Raw genomic sequence first — 21,324 nt, 5'->3', positions numbered from 1 at the left:
ACATAACCAGAACAAACTTCTTCCCTTTCTCTTCCAAAAGGCACCTAGGGCATGGATTTCTGGTATTTAAGCAGGAAATCTCCATCCCAAATACCAAGGCTCCAGAAAGATTAATGAAGCCCAGGTGGATTCCATGCACTGGAAACAGGACACTCAGGACATAGTACTAATAACAGTATTGGGCCATTCTTACAAGTAGTTTCTGCGCATGTAATCAGTATCAACATTTTACAGTATCCACACATTATCTCAGCCATCACGGCAGGGTTAAAAGAGGGAAAAGACACTCATTTTTCCTGTCTTAAAACAAAGCAGGGGTTTCTCTTTGTAACCCTGAGTGTTCTGGCCTCTGACTCCTGGATTAAAGACCAGAGCTACTACCAGCCAGCTAATATTTCTTTAGGGAACCTTAAATATTTGGTGAATCCCAACTTTCAAGGGGTTCCTGGGAAGAACAGCTTTTCTTTAGCAAACAGTGTGCACCCTAACTTCAAGGCTGGTAAACAGCTCTGAAAGTCCTTTCATCTGCTTTACTTTGCAGATCCTAGGAGCCCTGACGTTGAAAGGCTAAGACTTGCCTATGGCAGGAACGAAGCGACATCAAACAGGTCTCCTGTCTATGGATCTCCAAAATCCTCTCCATGGAATTATAGGAACATCACACTTGTATTTAAACCATAAAATCACAGTTCCGACCACTTCCCCAAACCCACTCAGCAAGCCAGGAGGATAGACTTGTCTAGGCTTTGGAACCGTGTCTCTCTCCAGGCCTGATCAGGGTCCAACTCCCCAACCCACCTCCCCCAGATCTCGCACAACAAAGGGTAAAAATTCGGTTCTGGATTTTCACCAGCAACTCTCTTCGAAAATCTTTGCATTGTTAGGCAGCAAGAGCCAGGGCCAGAGTGACTCTGAGAAAGCTTTAGCCCGGGTCGGAGGGTCCAGAGGTCGCTAAAGAATGGAGCCTGGAAAAGATTCCGGAACCTTCGGCCCCCAGCCCTCCTCGACCGCCGCTGTTTCCCCTCCCCCACTTCCCTTTCTCTTTCTTTCTTCTCGGGCTCGCTTGCTCCACCCCGCGATTCCCGCAAAGCTACTCGGCCAATGGCCTCGAGCACCAGGCGCACAGCAGCTGATGGGCGCGGGTTTCCTGGCCGACGCCAGCCAATCAGGGCGCCGGGGGCGGGCCCGAGCTGCCAATAAAAAGTACTGAGCGGGCTGCGTCCCTGCAGAGCCGAGAATGGGAGTTGAGAGCGCAGACTGAGCCCCACACCGATCTCCTCTCCGCACTCTTCGCCTCGCTCTCGTGGCCTGTCCACCCCATCCATCATCCCGCCGGCCACCACTAAGGTAAGCGCACGGAGAGTGCATTGCACGGTGCCCCGGGCTGTAATACCCGCGCTCTATCTCCCATCTTCTGTCCGCAGCTACGGGGCCGGGGATGCTGCGCTCGTGCTTCCCGCGTGCTTGTAGCTTGCGGACGGACGGGTTCTGCTGGGCTGTTGTGGGGCGAGCTCCGGGCCAGGCTCCGGGAAGGGCGGGGTCGCGGGTTGTTTTGATCTGCTCTCCACTTGCAGCCTGAGGCGCCGCCCCGGGAGGCGGGCGTCCCGGGGTTGGCGGAGGCTCCAGCTCGTGAGACCGGGTGGTCCCTGCGGGAGCGCACTCACGCCTTAGGTGGGCTCAGGCGCCTTGATCCTCTCTTCCTGGGCGGCGCGGTTTTGGGGGTGGGGGGCGTTGCGCTATGGGTGGTCTGATTGAGGCCGGTGGTCTCGAGTGGTGGCGCCGCTTGCCGGCTTCCCCTACGCGGGGGTCCTGGCGGCTTTACAGTATGACCGAACAATGGAGAGCCAGGACCTTGGTGTGGCCGGAGGGCTCCGCAGTGGAGAGACCGGGCCGGGAGGAGGCAGCAGCGGCGCGCGGTGCCTCCCGCGGTCGCCCCACTCTCTCCACCCGGCCTCTGCCCTCTCGGGGTATGGCCCCCTGGGAGAGGCCTTGAGGTCAACGCGGGCCCGAGGGTCGGGGCGCCGATTTTACGAACATTTCAGTGGGAAAGGGCTGCTCTCAAAGTGGATTACCCCAACTCCTCCGGGGGCGGGAAGCGGGGATCCTCCCCCAGCCGCAAATCTTCAAGGAAACCCTCGATAGAAGAAGAAGAAGATGGAGATTATCGGTCCTCAGAGTCCCCTGCCAATTGCTTTGGCTTCGTTGCCTACTCTGTGAACGCCGGGGAGAGATCGCGGGTTAAATCCCACCAGCCTACTTATTCCTACACCTCCCCCTCCGATCGCTCTGGGTCCCCCACTCCATCGCCCTCGCCCAGAAAGCTCCGTTGCTTGGACCAGCGAGATACCGAGTCGGAGGAGAGACACGAACACAGCTCTAAAAAGAGGAGGGCTAGAGAGGGCAACCCCAACCGTACAATTAATACTCTGTGGCTGGGGTGAGTAAGAGGGCAGGGAGAAGGACCCCGGTACATCTGGCGACTGCAGAAACTACTCAGCTTCAGAACCCATTCCATGTGAACCTGGCGCCAGTTGGTACAACATATACTAGGTAGCTGGCACCCAGCTGGTCTCGAAGAAAGACTGGAGGAGGAAGCCAGGTTCACCTAACATTTGATTAATGTTGGATGTGTAACCCAAGGCCATGTAGAATCGCAATCCTGGTCTATAAGGGTGGTGTAGGCAGAGGTTTTAGTTCTGTGTAGGACTTGACCACGGAGCTTCTTCTGTTCCTCAGGGGAAGGGTGAGGCTTTTGGAGGGAGAAGCAGTTGTTTTCACTTGGGCAAACATGGACAGTTGCCCGTAGAAACTTTGCCACTGTACTTCAGAAAGTTGCCCAAGTCATTGGAGAACAATATGTTCCCTTTCCAGCCATCCTGGGCGATTAGGGGGGAGGGACATTTCCTCTTGTGTTGAAGCTGGTTTTGTACCTTCAGATTCTTAGAGCAGATTTTCCCCCACATCGTTATTTGAACTGGGAAATTTCTACTTACCAGAACATACTATCTAGTGAAATCTTCAAATATGGTCGTTTTTACATTGAAGTCAGAGTTGTCTGTGAACTAATGACTTTGTCACACCAGCGAAAAGTAAGCAATTGAGACCTGGCATGGAGGAACACACCTTTAATCCCAGGGCTAGGGAGGCAAACACGGGTGGATCTCTATGATAGACCCGTGGTCTACATAGTCAGTACCAGGACAGCCAGGGCAAGGTAGAGACTCGCTGTCTCAAAAAAAACAAACAAAAAAGTAAAACCAGCGGTGTGGTCCTTGGATTATGGCTGTCCTCTTTACCACCCTGATGATGGCAAATAGTACAGATCTTTTGTTAATTTCCTCCCTTTTAAATCTTAGTCCCCTTGTTTCATCTTTAAATCTAACTATGGAGTCAAGGCATGGGGGCAGCACACCTTTATTTGATCCTAGTATTCAGGAAGCTGAGGCTGGCAGATCTCTTGAGTTGGAAGCTGTTCCGGTGTGCACAGCAAGTTCCAGGGCTACACAGTGAGATCTTGTCTCAAATAATCTAAATGCAGGAACTTAGAAGGTGTGTGTGTGGGGGGGGGGGTGTATGTTCGTTAAACCAATGTCAATTACGTAGTTCTTAATGGCAGTAATTTATTGTTGTATTGGGTGGAATAAGACATTCTATTAATGAACTTTTCGTCATCTTATTGTCCCCTCCTGTCACCTTTCTCAAAGTCGAGGGATATTAAGATCCCTTAACTAGCCCACCCTGAGGGGGATGATGTTTGTCTAATTATAAACTTTTAATTCTTTTTTTTTTTTTTTTTTTTTTTTGGTTTTTCGAGACAGGGTTTCTCTGTGGTTTTGGAGCCTGTCCTGGAACTAGCTCTTGTAGACCAGGCTGGTCTCGAACTCACAGAGATCCGCCTGCCTCTGCCTCCCGAGTGCTGGGATTAAAGGCGTGCGCCACCACCGCCCGGCCATAAACTTTTAATTCTTGAAAGCAGAGCGAATACTGCACCCTTGGGTGTGTGGACTTCCAAAGGAGAAATCAGCCACACGCTCCAATCCTCGTGCCTCTTCAGCCATTCCTGCGGGAGACCCTCTTCAGGGTAGATGTTAATAAAATGCTTTTTGTCTCCCCAGAACACCTTCCACCATGGCCACCTCAGCAAGTTCCCACCTGAACAAAAGCATCAAGCAAATGTACATGTCCCTGCCCCAGGGTGAGAAAGTCCAGGCCATGTATATCTGGGTCGATGGGACCGGCGAAGGGCTACGCTGCAAGACCCGCACCCTGGACTGTGAGCCCAAGTGCGTCGAAGGTGAGCGCGGGCCAGAGCAGAATGCGCACCTGGAAGTGGACGAGCAACCGGAGAGTTGACCTTCCTTCTGTTTTTGTTTGCAAAGCCTTTCAAAAGCAGGGCTCTTGAGACCTCAGTCAGTTCCCCGTAAGCTGCTGAGCAGTCTGGAGTCATAGCAACAATGGAGGCCTTTATTTAGCTAGAAATCGCGTGTGTGCTGGTACATTGAAGGAAAATATTGGGTCGTATCTGTAGTGGGTGGGAGGTTGGGAGTACCTCTAACCTGGCCAAACCCAGGAACCTAGTTTGAAGGAACCGTTGTAACTGGGATATATATGCTGTCTAGTTTATATAGAGCCGTGGTTCTCAACCTTTCTAATGCTTTGACATTTTAATACAATTCCTCATGTGCTGGTGACCCCCCCAACCATTGCTAACTTCTTAACTGTAATTTCACTATTGTTATGTATCATAACATAAACGTCTGTGGTTTCAGATGGTCTTAAGAGACCCCTGTGAAAAGGTTTAGACGACTCTCAAAGGATAGTGAGCCCCAGGTTGAGAACCATTGTTACAGACCCTTTTAGAGTGCTGTGTATAGTACTGATCAGTGGAATCTGGATGCAAAACACATACTCCAAAGTAGTTTTTCGCCGGGCGGTGGTGGCGCACGCCTTTAATCCCAGCACTTGGGAGGCAGAGGCAGGCGGATCTCAGTGAGTTCGAGACCAGCCTGGTCTACAAGAGCTAGTTCCAGGACAGGCTCCAAAACCACAGAGAAACCCTGTCTCGAAAAACCAAAAAAAAAAAACAAAGTAGTTTTTCTTGGTCTGGCCGTTTTTAGTTGGGGGTGTTTTAAAAACGTAAATGGCCTGGTGGTGGTGGTGCACGCCTTTAATCACAGCACTCGGGATGTAGAAGCAGGTGGGCCTGTGTGAGTTCGAAGCCAGCCTGGTCTGCAAAGCAAGTTCCAGTACAGCGAGGACTCTTAATACATAGAAACCCTTTGTTTTTCAGGGAAGGGACTGGGCAGCTGTCACCTACCTAGTGTAGGATGAGTTCCTCTTCTAGAGATGGTGCTGTCTGAATGACTAGGTGACAGCGTGTATAGTGAGTGCACTTGGCATTTAGCAGAATTTGGTCTCTGCCTTCAAGAACTGGAGAGAGAAACCAGCCATTAAAACAGTAGCAATAGGAAGCGTGATAGGGACCCAGCCTTTGCCTCATCTGTAAGAGCACAGCCTGCGCTGCAGCAGTCCAAGCCCAGGGAGGGGTGAGAGAAGGGAGATGATGCGGCCTAGTGAAGGAGTCAGCTTTTGTCCTGTGTCTTCAGTGCCTCGCCCACTGTAAGTGGTATCTGAATACCTGGTGTGCTGTAGACTTAGAGAGAGGAGGGGAGTTGCTCAGGGGGGTCTGGTGATGCGCTGCCCTTGGGAATCTCAGATGAGGAGGAACCCAAGGGATAGGTGGGGCAGAGGCGGCAGTTTGTCCCTAACGAGGATGCATTCACATCTTTGTGTGTACACTAAAGAGACTTACGTTGTGTGTATGAATGTTTTTCCTGTGTGTGTGTTTGCCTGTGTGTATGTGTGTCCCTCTTGTGACTTCTGCAGGCTCCAGGCACACACACACCAGCACAGATATCCATGCAAGCAAAATACCCATACACATAAAAAAATGAATGCGTCTCCTTAAAACTTAATCTCTCCTCTTTCTTTGGCCCAGAACTACCCGAGTGGAATTTCGACGGCTCCAGTACCTTTCAGTCTGAGGGCTCCAACAGTGACATGTATCTCAGGCCGGTCGCCATGTTCCGGGACCCCTTCCGCAAGGAGCCCAACAAGCTGGTGTTCTGTGAAGTTTTCAAGTACAACCGGAAGCCTGCAGGTGTGTATGGGGTGGGTGTGGCTGTCCTAGTCCGGGCTTGTGATTTCTGAAAAGGCAGGGACTGCCCTTTAGAAAGTATTTTAAGAATCTAGAGCTAATTGAATGTCCATCCTACCCTGAACTCTCCTGCTGAAAAAAACAAGTGTGGTCCACCCTTTCATGGTCCCTTGTATTGGTTGCATAAACGGTGGAACTCGTTCTTCCATCTCTGTCAGCTGATAGGTGTCCCCAGTGAGTCTTGACCTGCGTATACAGTATTCCACACTTAATAGTTTGGAAGAGTTTTGGTTTAAATACCAGATCTGCTGTTTATTGCCAGTGCCCTTGGCATACTTTTCCCCTGTGTTTCTGTTTTTGCTGAATTGTGCGTGGTTTTGTGCTCGAGGGGAGGGCACACCGTGCCGGGGGTGTGGGAGTCAACTGACAACTCGTGGAATCGGTTCTCTCTTGCCTGTATCTGAGTGTTCTGGAGGTGGAACTCAGGTTGTCAGGGTTGTGTGGCAGCTGCTGATCCTTTTTAAGATAAAGTCCGTCTCAAAGCCATTTGCAAGATCAAATGAATTATTACGTGCGCATCATCTGGAGTGCTGTTCTCAGACAGCATATTGATGCTGTCTGCCCACGACTGTGAGCACTCGGGTTCCAGGAGAAGTTGTCTCCCCGTGAGGCTTACTCCACCTGCACGTGTGGGGTTGTGTTTGTGCCATGCTGTCCCTACTCGGTTTTTACATCATTTCTTCAAAAAAGACTTCACTTCTGCAAAGTCTCTTCCAGCACTGCCTTGGTAGCCCTGCACCTTCAGGGCCTCTGTTTTGAAAGGAAATATTCTTGGTAAAGGGCGTGCACCCTGAGCGTGGTAGCCACGGGGTTCCTGGCTCTGCTGCTTGCCTTTAACCTGGGCGTGTCACCTGACACCTGGGGCTTCGTGTTCTCATCTGAGAAAATGGAAGACTGCTAGTACTCCCCGCAGACTCGCTTAAATGGTTAACGTTTTCCTAGCTTGGGAATGGTTTCCAGTTACTCACCTCTCTCCCTGTCTTTCTCTCTCTCTCTTTTTGTACCAGACAATACTGTGTAACTGAGCACTTAAACTCACCTGGAATGGACGCCCTAATGGACAAATTATTCTCAATAAAATGACAGATCTGGCCTTAAGTGCCTGAGAAACCAGGGAATCCACTTGACAACTAGAAGCAGCTGTCTTGTGAACAGAGGGTGTTAGAGTCTGGCGTGTGGTGCTTGGAACGTGGCCAGCATGCAGACAGGGCGAACTCTTGTTTGTTCTCGCTCCATTCCCATGATTTCATAGCTGACTTTAATTATAAAGAGTCGCTCAGCCTTTTCCTGCAGATTTGCAATTACCGCTTCTTCCATCTCCCTCGGTGATAGCACACAGTGGCTGGGCCTGGGTCAGTCCAGCCTGTGATAACTTCAGTTGTGTGAGAGGTTACAAGGGCACCACTCCTTATAGCACGCTGATGCTTTATTCTAGAGACCAATCTAAGACACACCTGTAAACGGATAATGGACATGGTGAGCAACCAGCACCCCTGGTTTGGAATGGAGCAGGAATATACTCTCATGGGAACAGACGGACACCCTTTTGGTTGGCCTTCCAATGGCTTCCCTGGGCCCCAAGGTAAGTTCCCCTGGGTGAAAGAAAAGCTTCCTCCCCTAAGTTCTTACATCCAGGAAACCCCCTCCCCCTTCTCTAGAGACAGGAGCAACTCCCGAATCAGGAAACACGGAGACGGGCAGTGGGAACTAACGGTAGACTGCCCTTGTATCCCTCACATCCAGAGGTAGTTAGAATCTAAACTGACGGGAAGGCGGGGGGGGGGGGGGATGTTTCGGTGGGTAGCGGTGCTTGCCACCAGGCTTGACAGCCCATGTCTTATCCCTGAGACCCACTATGGTTAGATAGACGGCAAGGAATGACCCCCTCAGTTTATCCTCTGACCAGACTGCACATGCGTGTACACACAAAGTGAGAAACAATTCAGAGTGGGCAGCAGCTGAGGCAGAGGAAAGGCCTTTCTCCCCCCCTGCAGGTGAAGGCAGGACTAAGTGACTCTGGAAACAAGGGGTAGAACCTTCGAATTTTCTGGCTTTGGGGGTTTATGGATTCTCTGACTCTTCCCTGAGTTTGGGTCTTGATTCTCCTTCAGGTCCATACTACTGTGGTGTGGGAGCAGACAAAGCCTATGGCAGGGACATCGTGGAGGCTCACTACCGGGCCTGCTTGTATGCTGGAGTCAAGATTACAGGAACAAATGCCGAGGTCATGCCTGCCCAGGTAAATGGCACTATTCTGTCACTTTCCTCCCCTCTGAAGACTTGGCACATGGGGACTTTGGCTAGCAAGGGTAACGTAAGAGTGGTTCGGGGTAGAGGTAGTAGAACAAGCTCAGAGCTTGAGCGGGCTTATTCTAAAGGTCAACGCTTTCTTTCTAGTGGGAATTCCAAATAGGACCCTGTGAAGGAATCCGCATGGGAGATCATCTCTGGGTGGCCCGTTTCATCTTGCATCGTGTATGTGAAGACTTTGGGGTGATAGCAACCTTTGATCCCAAGCCCATCCCTGGGAACTGGAACGGTGCCGGCTGCCATACCAACTTTAGCACCAAGGCCATGCGAGAGGAGAACGGTCTGAAGTGAGTGCCTTCCTCTGGAGCCGTCTTTTTTATTCTCATGGCGTGCAGGGGCTTTGTGTTAGGGTTGGGAAAGTTGGATTCCTCACACGGCAATACGTGTCACTCTCCATATTTGTCGTAAGTCTGTCATTGTACCTGTTGGAGAAGTGACACTCCTAGGAAATAGAATTACAGCTGTGATATGGAAAAGTTGTCACGTGGGTTCAGGCATTTGAAAGTCTTGAGTAAAAATACAAGCAAGTGGGTAACTTAATTCTTAGCGGTGGGAAGAGGCAGGTGATGGCAGTCTTCCCATCCAGCAGACCATTTGTACTGCATGTTAAGGACTGGTCTGAGACACCGAGACTCGGGTCACAAGGCAGACGCAGCCTGCATGGAGTATTTGTTGATTTCTTTCGGGGCTCATATCTGCCCCTGCCCTTGAAGGTCAGGTTTCTAGTGACAGTCAAGACCCTCATCTTTACTGCTTCCACTAGGTACATCGAGGAGGCCATCGAGAAACTAAGCAAGCGGCACCAGTACCACATTCGCGCCTACGATCCCAAGGGGGGCCTGGACAATGCCCGGCGCCTGACTGGATTCCATGAAACCTCCAACATCAACGACTTTTCTGCTGGCGTTGCCAACCGCAGTGCCAGCATCCGCATTCCCCGGACTGTCGGCCAGGAGAAGAGGGGCTACTTTGAAGACCGTCGCCCTTCTGCCAACTGCGACCCCTTTGCCGTGACAGAGGCCATTGTCCGCACTTGCCTGCTCAACGAGACTGGCGATGAGCCGTTCCAATACAAGAACTAAGTGGACTAGGCTTTGAGTGATCCTGAGCCCTTCCTAATCACCCCACTCCAACTCTTTCCTGTCCCAGCTCTGCCCCCACTGTAACTCAAAGGATGGAATATCAAGGTCTCTATTCCTCATGCCCAGTTAATCTTGCTTTCATTGGTCAGAATAGAGGGGTCAAGTGTTCTTAATCTCTACATACCCAACCCTCATCTTTTTTTTCTATCTAGCTTTTTAGTGGGAAGGGGGGAGGGGAAGGGAAGGTAACCACTGCTTCATCTCATCAGGAATGCATGTCCAGTAGGCATAGCTGTCACAGAGCAGGTATATTTGTGAGAGGAGGAATTTTTCTTCAGAATGGTTGAAAGCATGGGTCCACTGCTTGGATTGACGATTCCCTGTTGGTGGAGAGCTGTTAGTTCTTCCGGTAAAACCGACTTTCTGTTCCCAGTGGAAGTTAGGTGAGGAGCAGTTGGAGGGTGCTCCCTTGTACTGTGTTTCCCTTGCTTGGGGGAGTTTATGCCCTCCATGAAGACAGCTCAGTGTGTCACCTGAGACAGCCCTGCTGTAACAGAAGAGAAGGTCCTTAGTTCTTGGTCCTCCGTTTATAACAAAGAGCAGAGTAGTATTTTTATATTTAAATGTAAAAACAAAAAAGTTATATATATGGATGTGTGGATATATGTGCCTTTCTAATTGAGAAAACCACCCTCATCCCTGGGTTTGCCAAGTTTAAGTGAAGAACTTGGTTGGAAGGAAGGATCTCTTGAGCAGGAATGGGGATGAAGTACGAGGAATGCTGGTTGTCTGGGGCTCAGCTTCTTCATTACTACGTAGGGTTTCCCTGCCCACTCTGCAGGAGCAGATGCTGGACAGGTAGCAGGTGGGATGCCAGTGTTTGCCACCACCTGATCCCATGCTTAGGCTAAGATGCATATGTATCCACACACGAGTTAGAGGTATGAGTTGGCTGGTCAACTTGAACATTGTTACTGACGGGGGGTGGGTGGGGATTATTTCTCGGTGGGACTAGCATGTCACTAAAGCAGGCCTTTTGATATATTAAATTTTGTAAAGCAAAACAAGTTCAGCTTTTAATCAGCTCTGTAGAGTAGGGTTTCTAACTTTGCAGAACTGCCTGTTTGCGTCAGTGTCTCCTTCCAGTTTGCTCTGGGAGGAACTGAGGACAGGCCTGGAGTTAAACCATTTGTCATGTTATATCCTAGTGTCTTCTCTCCCAGCAGAATATCCCTTCCCTCCTTAGGAGTCCTATGGAGTTTTGTTTTTTCCTTTTATAATAAACATACCCCACCTCCACCCCAGCTTGCCCTGCTGTGCTCTGGTTGCTTGTGTGCCGTCCGCAGCAGGCTGGCTGCCTGTGGTTTTCTCTTGCCGTGACGACTTCTAATTGCCATGTACAGTATGTTCAGTTAGATAACTCCTCATTGTAAACAGGCTGTTGCTGCCAGAGCAGTACTTATAAATCAACCTAACGTTTATAAGATTTCCTCTGACTTGTTTCTTTGTGGTTGGGGAAGAAAAAAAAAAAAACCAACGTGCAATATTTTGGTCTTTCCTGCCGAAAGAGGAGGAGGTGGTTCTGTCTCGTTTGACAAAGTAAGCTTGTTTATATCTGCTTTTTAGTTTTTAAAATGGAGTCGTGCGTTGGCCAGTTTTTTTCTTGTACCTATAATCTGGGGTAAAGTGAGAGTTCTTAGTTTCATTTCTTTCTTTCTTTTTTTTTTTTTTTTTTTTTTTGGCGGCAGGGTTTTAGTGCAATCTATTGCTGACCTGGAGTTCACTCTGGTAGACCAGGCTGGCTTCTGACTTGCAATTCTGCTTCCAACTAAGGTTTATAGATTGAGTCCTGGCAATCCCTAGTTCCCTGTTTCATCGTTTTACATTTCAAAGCAGTGTTGTCATCTGCAGAATGCAGGTTTCAGAATCAATGCAAGCAAGCTGCACATAAACCTAAGGAACATTTTAAACACGGCTGTGTTGGGCCTGGCCACTTGCACAACTGTCCACGACTCAACGTGCCCCTGCAGGTTGGATATGCTAGGATTTCCTGGTCCACGAACCAGGGTTTGGGGACAGCCCCAGTTTATCAGATTATTTAAAAGAGTGGTAAACTGTCTTACTGCCCCTGTTGTCGGGAACTTCCTGGATCCAGCTGCCATGAGACACCTACACAGTAAACTTGCTGGAGGCTGGTGTGCTCCTGGCATATTGGCTTTTCCTAGGTTTTAATTGGCCAAGCACTAGCCAGTGAACTTGCAGTTCTCTGACATTTTGTCCTGCTTTGTTGTGAGTTGGAGTCTCAAGGTCCCCAGCCTGGTTTGAAAATCCTGGGCTCCAAGCCTTCAGCAGCCGAGACTACAGATGTGTACCACCGAGCCTCGATTCCAACCTCCCGTGTTTACCCCTCTGAAGGTTCCAGTTTGGAACTCATTAATCCAGGGGTCCGAAAGCCTTGATCTTGTCCCCACAGTGTGGCACCAAGCCCAGCTAATCCCTCAGACTTAGTCTGCCCTGTTGCTATTTAAGCACTTTTCCTCACTAGGCTAAAAATAAAAGGAGCTCTCTTCACCATGGCGCTCTGCACATGCCCAGATAGGAAAAGGTGGCTGGCTACTAGCCTATTAGCTCCACTGTTTCTGCTTGGTGTGTTTGGGTTTTGAGGGTCTCCTTTGTGTATGCCTGGCTGGCCTGGAGCTCTTGGAGACTAGTCTTGGAGACTAGCTCAGGCTAGTCTCAGAGATTTGTCAGTTTTCTCCCAAGGGCACCACACTGTGCCATGCTAATACTATGAGTTGCACTATTAACTGTCATGGGCAGTATTCACTTAAGGGTGGTACATACTACTACGTAGTCTGAGTTAGGAGTTAGAGGCCTGCTGCAACGGTTCCTAAACTGACTGTTTTCTCAGACAAGTGTTCTCTCGTTCATGTTACAGAGTAGATAGCAATCTAGTCGTTTGCTGAGCATGGCCCCAGTTTGCCACCTGTTATGTATGACTGAGCGCCCTGATGCTGGAGAGACCACTCATCAGGTAAAAGCACTTGATGCTCTTGTGGGGACCCCAGTTCAGAGATCAGACAGCTCACCACTCAATTCCAATCCCAGGAGATTTGGTACCCATTTTCTGGGTTTCCTGGGTGCTGGGCATGTAAAATGCTGCATACACATGTGTGCTAACACTCATACACATAATTTTTTTTTTAAGTGCCCTCTCTGCCTTAGCATTTTTCTGGTCTTCATAGTAAAAGTAACAGCCCTTCCCTCTACTTCCCCCACCCCAGCTGTAGCCCCAGGTGGACTGAAGGACAGGTTTGATTGTAACCAGTCCTCAAGATGACTTGGAAAGGAATTCTAACTTAACAGGATCAGGATTTCCTTCCTCCACCCTGAACGCTAGACTTAGATTTGACATCCAGGTCATGGTCCAATCCCCATGTATTTCTAAGGTTTTTTTGTTTTTTGTTTTTTTCTTTCTCATTTAACAGGTGCAGTTACACGATAACTTTATCGGTGATAGATTAAACAGAATGAGGGGCTGTATTAAACAATGTTTGCCAAGCCTTCAGCCTTTAAAGAGACAGACTATGGCTCTGGCTCCGTGGAGAGTGTGAGGCCCCAGTTCTCTCAGTACTGTGAGGTGTTCGATCAAAATGCTTCACAAACTTTAATCCTGAAGTCCCAGGCCAGAGCTGGAGCTAGGCTGGTGAATGCTTGCTAGCAAGTAGGCAGCCATGTGTGGTGGTGCATGCCTGTAAGCCCAGCAGAAACAGATGAGGATCACAATTTCATTTTAGGGTCGGTCTCCACTACATAGCCAGCTTGAGGCCAGCCTGGGCTACCTGAGACATTCACTCTCAGAAAACAAAAGCAAAGAAACAAACAAACCAAACCATGATTAGTATCCTGTCATCAAGTAAGGGCTGAAAGGCATCTCAGGTTACCAGGGTTTTCAGGAGTTCCTTACCATGTGAAAGTCAGGGCTCGGGCTGGGCGGTGGTGGCACATGCCTGTAATTCCAGCACTTGGGAGGCAGAGGCAGGCGGATCTCTGTGAGTTCGAGGCCAGCCTGATCTACAAAGGGAGTTTCAGGACAGGCTCCAAAGCTACAGAGAAATCCTGTCTAGAAAACAACAACAACAACAACAACAAAAAGAAAGTCAGGGCTCTCTGTCTAGGTAGGATGGAGCACTCGCGGATGGACAAGTCTGACCTGGTGCTTGGTGCTGGCGCTCCAAATAGCTCACCCGAAGTTTCACAAGTCCAGCTACCGCTTGCCCCCGTTCCAGCACAGTGCAAAGTCTAGAGAATAACGTGCTAACCTAGAGAAAACGGATGCTTCGCTCAGGACTTTTCCGTTGCAAACATCACGTAATCAGGGACTTGCTTTCCTAGCTCACCACCGTGTCCCCAGACCAGTCGCGTGGCCTGCACCGCTTCTTGTAATGATTTCTGTTTAAGTAAGGGTTGGTCAGTTTTGTGAGCTTTAAGCCTACATACAACTCTCCTGGATGGTTGTCAAATCTATGAGGCCCGGGTTGTCCAGGGCTGGATAAAGAATTGAACATGTTATTTTTCATTTTGAACGTCAATACCCTGCTGCAGCCTGGCTAAGCATGTGTGGAGAGAAAGAATGCCTGCCTGCTCTTCATTCTGGCTGGAATGAAATTGTGAGCTTCATGTTACTCTAAGGGTTATAGCTAGTATAAAGTGGCTATTCCTCATATAACCCCCAAAGGCTTGAAGTAAATTGCTACTGTCAACAAAGTGAGCAGATAGAGCCTCTATACTTTATAGACTTGGCTTAATCACCAGCCATAAAAGTATAAGTACTGAAAATATGTGAAGAATAAAGATAACTCACAGTCCACATATGCAGAAGTATATGCACAGCATCAAGTTTGTAAGAGCATACATGTGCACACATTACATATCCGGTACTGATCCTATTTAGGAGCCCTCCCGCCAAGAGACAGCATCTTTTATTTTATTTTTATTTATTTATTTATTTTTTTGAGACAGGGTTTCTCAGGTTTTGGAGCCTGTCCTGGAACTAGCTCAGTAGACCAGGCTCAGGCTGGCCTTGAGCTCACAAAGATAAGCCTGTCTCTGCCTTCACCGGCTTAAAATAAATTTTAAAAATTAGTTGTCTTTCCAGTTTTTCAACTCAGCCAATTTCTGAAAGATAAATTCCCAAGCCCCTTGCCTCCTTTAAAGATGTTGTCCTGCCGGGAGGTGGTGTCACACGCCTTTAATCCCAGAGGCTGGTGGATCTCTGAGTTCAAGGCCAGCCTGGTCTACAGAGCTAGTTCCAAAACAGGCTCCAAAGCTACAGAGAAACCTTGTCTCAAAAAACAAACAAACAAAAAAATTATTTTGAGATTTTGCTATATCACCCAGGCTGGACTCAAATCTATAGTAATCCTCCTTGCCTTGGCCTCCTGAGTGCTGGGAATAAACAGACTGTATTACCATGCCCAACATTCTAATCATTCTTGTAGCAAGGCTCCTCCCTCCTCCCTCCTGTCCAATCAACAGAGGTGTCTGCAGTGTGGCTCCCCACGAAGGAAGAGAATGGTGGCTCAGTCCCACAGGACAGAAGTATTCTACTTCCTATTGTCATTCTATGATTTGCTCTTCTGGGAGCCTTGTCACCCAGCAAGTTCTTTGGGTTGTTTTGGGGTCGCAACGGCTTGGCTTGGCTAGCTCCTCTGCTGCAGAGGCAGATCCGGTGCTTGAACTCAGTGGACACTCAGTCACTGTACCTAACTGTGTTGAGGGCTCCCTGCCTCTGTTCTCCAGTTAAAGTTTAGGATAACTCCTCATTGTGACTCCATCATTCTTCCTTAAGGATGCTAAACCAAAGAGGCAGTCAAGATACTGGAGAAGATTTAATAAGTAAACGGGGTGGGTGAGGGTGGGAATATAACCCTGTTGTTAGCTGTTTTTGTTTTTTTTGGGGGGAATGGGGAGCTGCCACCCAGCTGCCAAATAAATACACACAGAAACTTATTCTTACCTTACCTTAGCTTGTTTCTAATCAGTTTTTCTTAAATTATCCTGACTACTTTTTGCCTCTGGGCATTTTCCTTTCTTACTTCTGTATATCTTACTTTCACTTTTACTCCGTGACTGGCTGGGTGACTGGGTGGCTGCCCTCCCCCCCCCATGTCCTCCTCTCCTTGTTCTCTCATTGCTCCTTCCTCCTCCTTTTCCCAGGTTTCCCCTTCTGTTTATCCTCTCTGCATGCCAGCCCCGCCTATCCTTGCTCCTGCCTCATTATTGGAGGTTCAGCTCTTTATTTGACCATCAGGGGTTTCAGACAGGCAAAGAACCAGAGCTTCACAGGGTTAAACAAATGTGGTATAAACAATAGTGATACACCTTAAAACAATATTCAACAACTAACCCAGTTTATATTTCTCCAGTGTGCAAGAGGCCCTGGACAGCACATTAAAAAGAAATTAAGAAGTTCTGTGAAATGCCTGATTCCAGCACTCAGGATGTAGACAGAAGGGGCAGAATCAAGTCCATCTTCCGCTATGTAGCCAGTTTGACGTCAGCCTGGGCTACAACCAAGCAAATGAACGTGAGAGCAAACTGGGGCACTAATGCGCACCAGCTGATGTTGGGATACAAGCTTGTGACTAAGGGGTGGGGGTGCTTCTCTTTCTTCCTCTTCTTTACTTCCTCTTCCTCCTAGGTCTGTTCTTAGGGTATGCATGTTTCATTGGGACTACCAAGCAGTGTGGGGGCTCTGGAACTTTCTGCTATGTATACAAGCTAATCTTTTTTTTTTTTTTATGTTTTTTTTTTGTCGAGACAGGGTTTCTCTGTAGTTTTTTTGGGATTGTCCTGGAACTAGCTCTTGTAGACCAGGCTGGCCTCGAACTCACAGAGATCCACCTGCCTCTGCCTCCTGAGTGCTGGCATTAAAGGCATGCGCCACCACCGCCCTGCTTCTCTGCAGCTTTGGAGCCTGTCCTGAACTAGCGCTATTAGACCAGGCTGGCTTCGAACTCACAGAGATCCACCTGCCTCTGCCTCCCATGTGCTGGGATTAAAGGTGTGCGCCCAGCCAACAAGCTAATTTTCGAATGATCGTGTGGGCTGTTTTGGTAACTACTCAAATAATGCTATAAAAAGTAATGCAATATGTGGGGAAGGGAGGGAATTTTACATAGAAGTCAACACAACTCGTTTCTGAGAAGGAACTTGTGATCTAATTAGGAGCTAACTTTAAGGACACAATTCAGTAGGAGTATCCAATCAGAGTTCCCTTGTAAAACAACTCACCTTCCCAAGCAAGCTCATTTCTAAGCGAATTTAGGGTCTAGAAACTACCAGCCTATCAACGTTTCTATAAATACGCTTGGGGCCATTACTTAGCCAAGAAAATCTTTAGTAACTTGAACTAAAGAGGAAAGTTATTGCCAGGACTCCTGGAAGTATATGTACTAAGCAGGGTAGGGGTGCATGGGGGGCAGATAACTTTAGTCTCGGGTATTACTGACTTATGTGTGAGCTGTCACACTTAATGTCAGGTACCTTGTCCGGAACCACTTTTCTTCTCCCTGATTCCAAACGTGGCTAGTGATCTATTAAATGATTAACTTCCACAGGAACTGATAACATCCTCTGGAATTTGACTGTGATAAGCCTGTACAGCCCCCAAATTCCTTCTAGATTTACAATTCCATTCAATGAACCATCACACCCACATGGAAAAAAACAAAAAACAGTTGAGTCAAATTTGTATTTTGGAGGGTAAGAATGCTTTTCCAATTTATAAGACTGTATTTCTTTGGGGGGAAAAAAGAGCCAGTATCTTCCATTAGCCGGAAAAGGGGTGACTATGGGCACTTTAACCCACTTCTTTCAGGGAGGTCCATTTTTTTTTCTGAGAACTCTACCTCGGCCCGGCAGTGGTGGCGCACGCCTTTAATCCCAGCACTCAGGAGGCAGAGGCAGGCAGATCTCTGTGAGTTCGAGACCAGCCTGGTCTACAAGAGCTAGTTCCAGGACAGGCTCCAAAGCTACACAGAGAAACCCTGTCTCGAAAAACCAAAAAAAAAAAAAAAAAAAATCTTTTGCTGGGTGGTGGTGGCGCACGCCTTTAATCCCAGCACTCGGGAGGCAGAGGCAGGAGGATCTCTGTGAGTTCAAGACCAGCCTGGTCTACAAGAAATAGTTCCAGGACAGGCAGGCTCCAAAACTACACAGAGAAACGCTGTCTAAAAAAAAAAAAAAAAAAAAAAAAAAAAAAAGAACTCTACCTCTATGTACTGATGCTATAGGAGTTCTTAAACTCTCTAAAAATCTCTAATTAGCTTGAGAGCTAACCCAGCTAATCCATCCCCAAGGGATCTACATCATTGATTGAATCATTATGTGTTCTCCATCACTGCATAACAAGCTATGCCAGGCAGCTTAATGCAGCAAAGACGCATCAGGATACTGCTTTTGGGGACGGGGAATGTGCAAGTGCTTTGCTCAGTGGCTCTGCCTTGGGGTCTCCATCTGGGGTGGGGCATGAACTCTGTCTAGGTAAACCAGGTTCAGTTCCTTGCTACAGGGGCCCCTCCATGGTACTATCCCCTGATAAGTTTCTGTCCAGACTGGTGATCAGAGAGAGGATGAAAGGCTAAATTCGGTTCACGGAAGCTGAAAGGAAAACTCCACCTTGAGATGGAAGGTGTCAGGTCCCAAAGAAACCTGGGACAAGTCTCACCTCAGTACCTGTGGCTTCTCCCAGAACTTCCCTCCCCACCCCTACCCTAAACGTCTCTAGCCCAGAGGCTGGGTTTCTCTTCCCCCAGTTTCTTTCCTACATAAACCTGCCGTTTTGGCCATGCTCTCTTTTGGTCTTCAGCTCCTCTCCTCTCCTCTCCTCTCCTCTCCTCTCCTCTCCTCTCCTCTCCTCTCCTCTCCTCTCCCTCTCCTCTCTCCCCACGTCCCCACAATGCCCCATCACTCCTCTCATGGTCTGGTTCAGTCTGGACCCTTCCAGAAGCCTCTGTCTGAACTCTCCCTCGTATCTACAGTTAAAACCCTTCTATTCGACCATGCCTCGGAGAGTCACGGCCTCATTTTCATTCAGAAGGCCTATCAAAGAATTTGTGAACTTATCTTCCCATTTACAACAGGCAGCTTGGCCCTGAGACTACAATCCAGGTTAAAATGTTACCCAGAGAGAAAGTCTTTTATTTAAGGTGTTGGGCTTCTTTTGATGTCTTTAATTCCTTAATCCATAATTCATTTAATTATACCCTCTTGTCTGTTGGAGAATGGCATCAAGGATACCCAGTTCAGGGCTTCTGATTGTCAGGCACCCAGCACCACACAGAGAGAAAGCATTTCCAGGTGCCTGTCTACACAGAGAATGTCGATTTCTCCTGTCTACTTTTCCACCCTCAGACAGCGAGAGCCCTCTAGAAGCTTCTTAACACACGTGGAGTGGGGAAGAATAAAGAGACAATATCCACAGGCACATAAACCCTCCAAAGTAGCAGACTAGGTCCTTGCACTTTACAAATTCAGTTGCACTGTTTATATAGTTAGCCTGATCTCAACCCCACAACTGCACATTCTTTCGAGACCTAGCTTCGAAGATAGTTATCATCAGACTTTACCCATATTAAAATATTTAGATTGACTGAGGACAGGGACTCATTTCTATAATCCAGAACCCAGAAAACTAAAGCAAGATGTTTGCTGCAAGCTTGACACCAGCTTGTGCTATACAGCAATTTCCAGAACGTTCTACAGAGCAAATTTTTATCTCAAAAAAACAAACAAAAAGTAGACAGATAAGGCGTTTCACCTTGTTTCAAAAATTGAAAAAAAAATACTTCTTTTTAATTATAGAAACATATACATTAATTCCTTTGGTACCCTGGGCCAAGTGACTCTATGGGTCAGTCTTTCTCCTAGTTTTCAGAGAAGACAGTTAAATCCTCAACAGAAATAATAAAAAAATAAATAAATAAACCCCCAGAAGCTGCAAAATTTTGTTATGGTTTTACTGACCTGTTGTCAGGAGTGACTCTTACTGGGGTTTATTTAAGCAGATATTTCCGTTTGAATAACCAGAATCTGGGAGCCATGGACATCCCCCAGGGGACAAGGTTACTGAAAATCCCTCCTGGGAATCTGTAAATATTGCTGAGGTTCTGCCCTTTTGCTCAGAGAACCACCACCACAAGGATAGCTTTGTGGTGAAGTGCTTGCCTAGCGCACAGAAAGTTAAACATACATATAAACACAGACACAGGGTATACACGAAACATACATATAAACACATACATATAAACACACACACAGGGGGCTACACACGAAACTTCTAGGTGCTACTGAGCTAATGTGAGTCACGCAAAGTTTGTAGAAGAACTCCACAGCTTATGACAGGACGGCCTGAGCCCAAGATTCTACCCTAGTTCTTGCCTTACTTGGTCCCCAGCTTCTCTTTACTTCACTATCTCCTATCTCTGATAGGCTCCCTCTCTGAAAATCTAGCAGAGTGCCTTTTAAAAGAGACTGAGAACTGGGCCTGTAACTGCTTTGGTAGGTGTCCGCCTAGCACACACAAGGCCTTGGGTCTGATCCCCAGCACTGCACCATAAATCAGGTTTGGTGTCACACACTTGTGGTTTCAGCACTTGGCAGGGGTGGAAGTCCGAGGATCAGAAGTGAGCTGGCCAGCCTGGGATACCTGAAACCCTGGGGAGAGGGAGGGAGAGAGAGGAGTGAAGGAAGGAGAGAGGGGGAGGGAGAAGGAGAGGAAGAGGAAGGGGGAAGGAGAGGGAGGGAGAGGGAGGAAAGAAAGGAGGAAGAGGGAGGAGAGGAAGGGGGAGGGAGGGAAGAAAGGGGGGAAGGAAAAGGAGGGGGAGGGAGAAAGAGACTAGTACAGGCAGAACCTGTAAGTCCTCTCTCCAGCCTCAGCAACCCCCACAGAAGCCCCACACTCCCTCGGCAGGACGGGGCCACAGCAGGTTATTTTGCTTTTATAAGCCATGTTACATAAACATCTTGAACAGTGGCTTTGAGCCAACCTAGAGGTCACATCAGGAGGGAAAGGGAGAAAGGATGGTCATGAAAGTGCGGAGAAAATGACGAAAGGTAGTAAGAAGGGAGGGGAAAGAGGTGAGAGTGGAAACGGGTGAGATTATTTAATATTTGCTGCCTGTTATAGCTCTTGGTCCTGAGGGACAACACATATTATCCTGAAAAGCACTCTCTCCCTCTCTCCATGTTATCTAGACATTGGGTCATCTTCCACCTCTCACTCTGAAGGACTGAACCGCATGCCAGCAGCCTGCGGGTATCACCCCAGGGTCTGTTCCAATGACTGTCCTTATTGGAGACAATGGCCGGCTGATAGGATACATCATGCCTGGTTCTGGCAGGACACAAACAGGCCTGGTATAGAGGAATGCTGTCCTCCTGGCGTGACAACCACTAGCTCTTATCAGAGTTCTATCTGGGCAGCTACTGGGACACTGTCATGCTTCCCATGCTCCTGCAAGCCCACTCAGCGCGCTGGTTCCCCGGGCCAGACTTATGGGCAAGAGTTCCTTTGGTCTGTTGTTGGTGGGCTGTGTGGGGCGTAGCTGAGGACACATTTTGTTCACCCACATGATGGCTCACAACCTTCTAAAGCTTCGGTTGCAGGCGATCCTGCACCCTCTTTTGTCATCCATGGGCACTAGACGCTCA

The 21,324-nt window shown here is 48.3% G+C and overlaps 1 protein-coding gene across 1 annotated transcript; it reads left to right on the top strand.

Annotated features, from left to right (window-relative positions):
* Window positions 1-1,205: 1,205 nt before the first annotated feature.
* Window positions 1,206-11,095, top strand: Glul (glutamate-ammonia ligase). The gene is made up of 7 exons (XM_041662553.1): window positions 1,206-1,347; window positions 4,116-4,294; window positions 5,999-6,160; window positions 7,653-7,799; window positions 8,329-8,456; window positions 8,615-8,814; window positions 9,291-11,095. Exons 2-7 carry the CDS (start codon window positions 4,129-4,131, stop codon window positions 9,607-9,609), a joined length of 1,122 nt encoding a protein of 373 aa, XP_041518487.1. The 5' UTR covers window positions 1,206-1,347; window positions 4,116-4,128; the 3' UTR covers window positions 9,610-11,095.
* Window positions 11,096-21,324: the final 10,229 nt, after the last annotated feature.

Source organism: Microtus oregoni, unplaced genomic scaffold (genome assembly GCF_018167655.1).
Source record: "Microtus oregoni isolate MIOR12 unplaced genomic scaffold, Mior012 000013F_ref0000133, whole genome shotgun sequence".
Classification (NCBI taxonomy): domain Eukaryota; kingdom Metazoa; phylum Chordata; class Mammalia; order Rodentia; family Cricetidae; genus Microtus; species Microtus oregoni.
The sequence above is the reverse complement of the archived record's forward strand: the minus strand, read 5'-3'. Positions and strand labels throughout refer to the sequence as shown.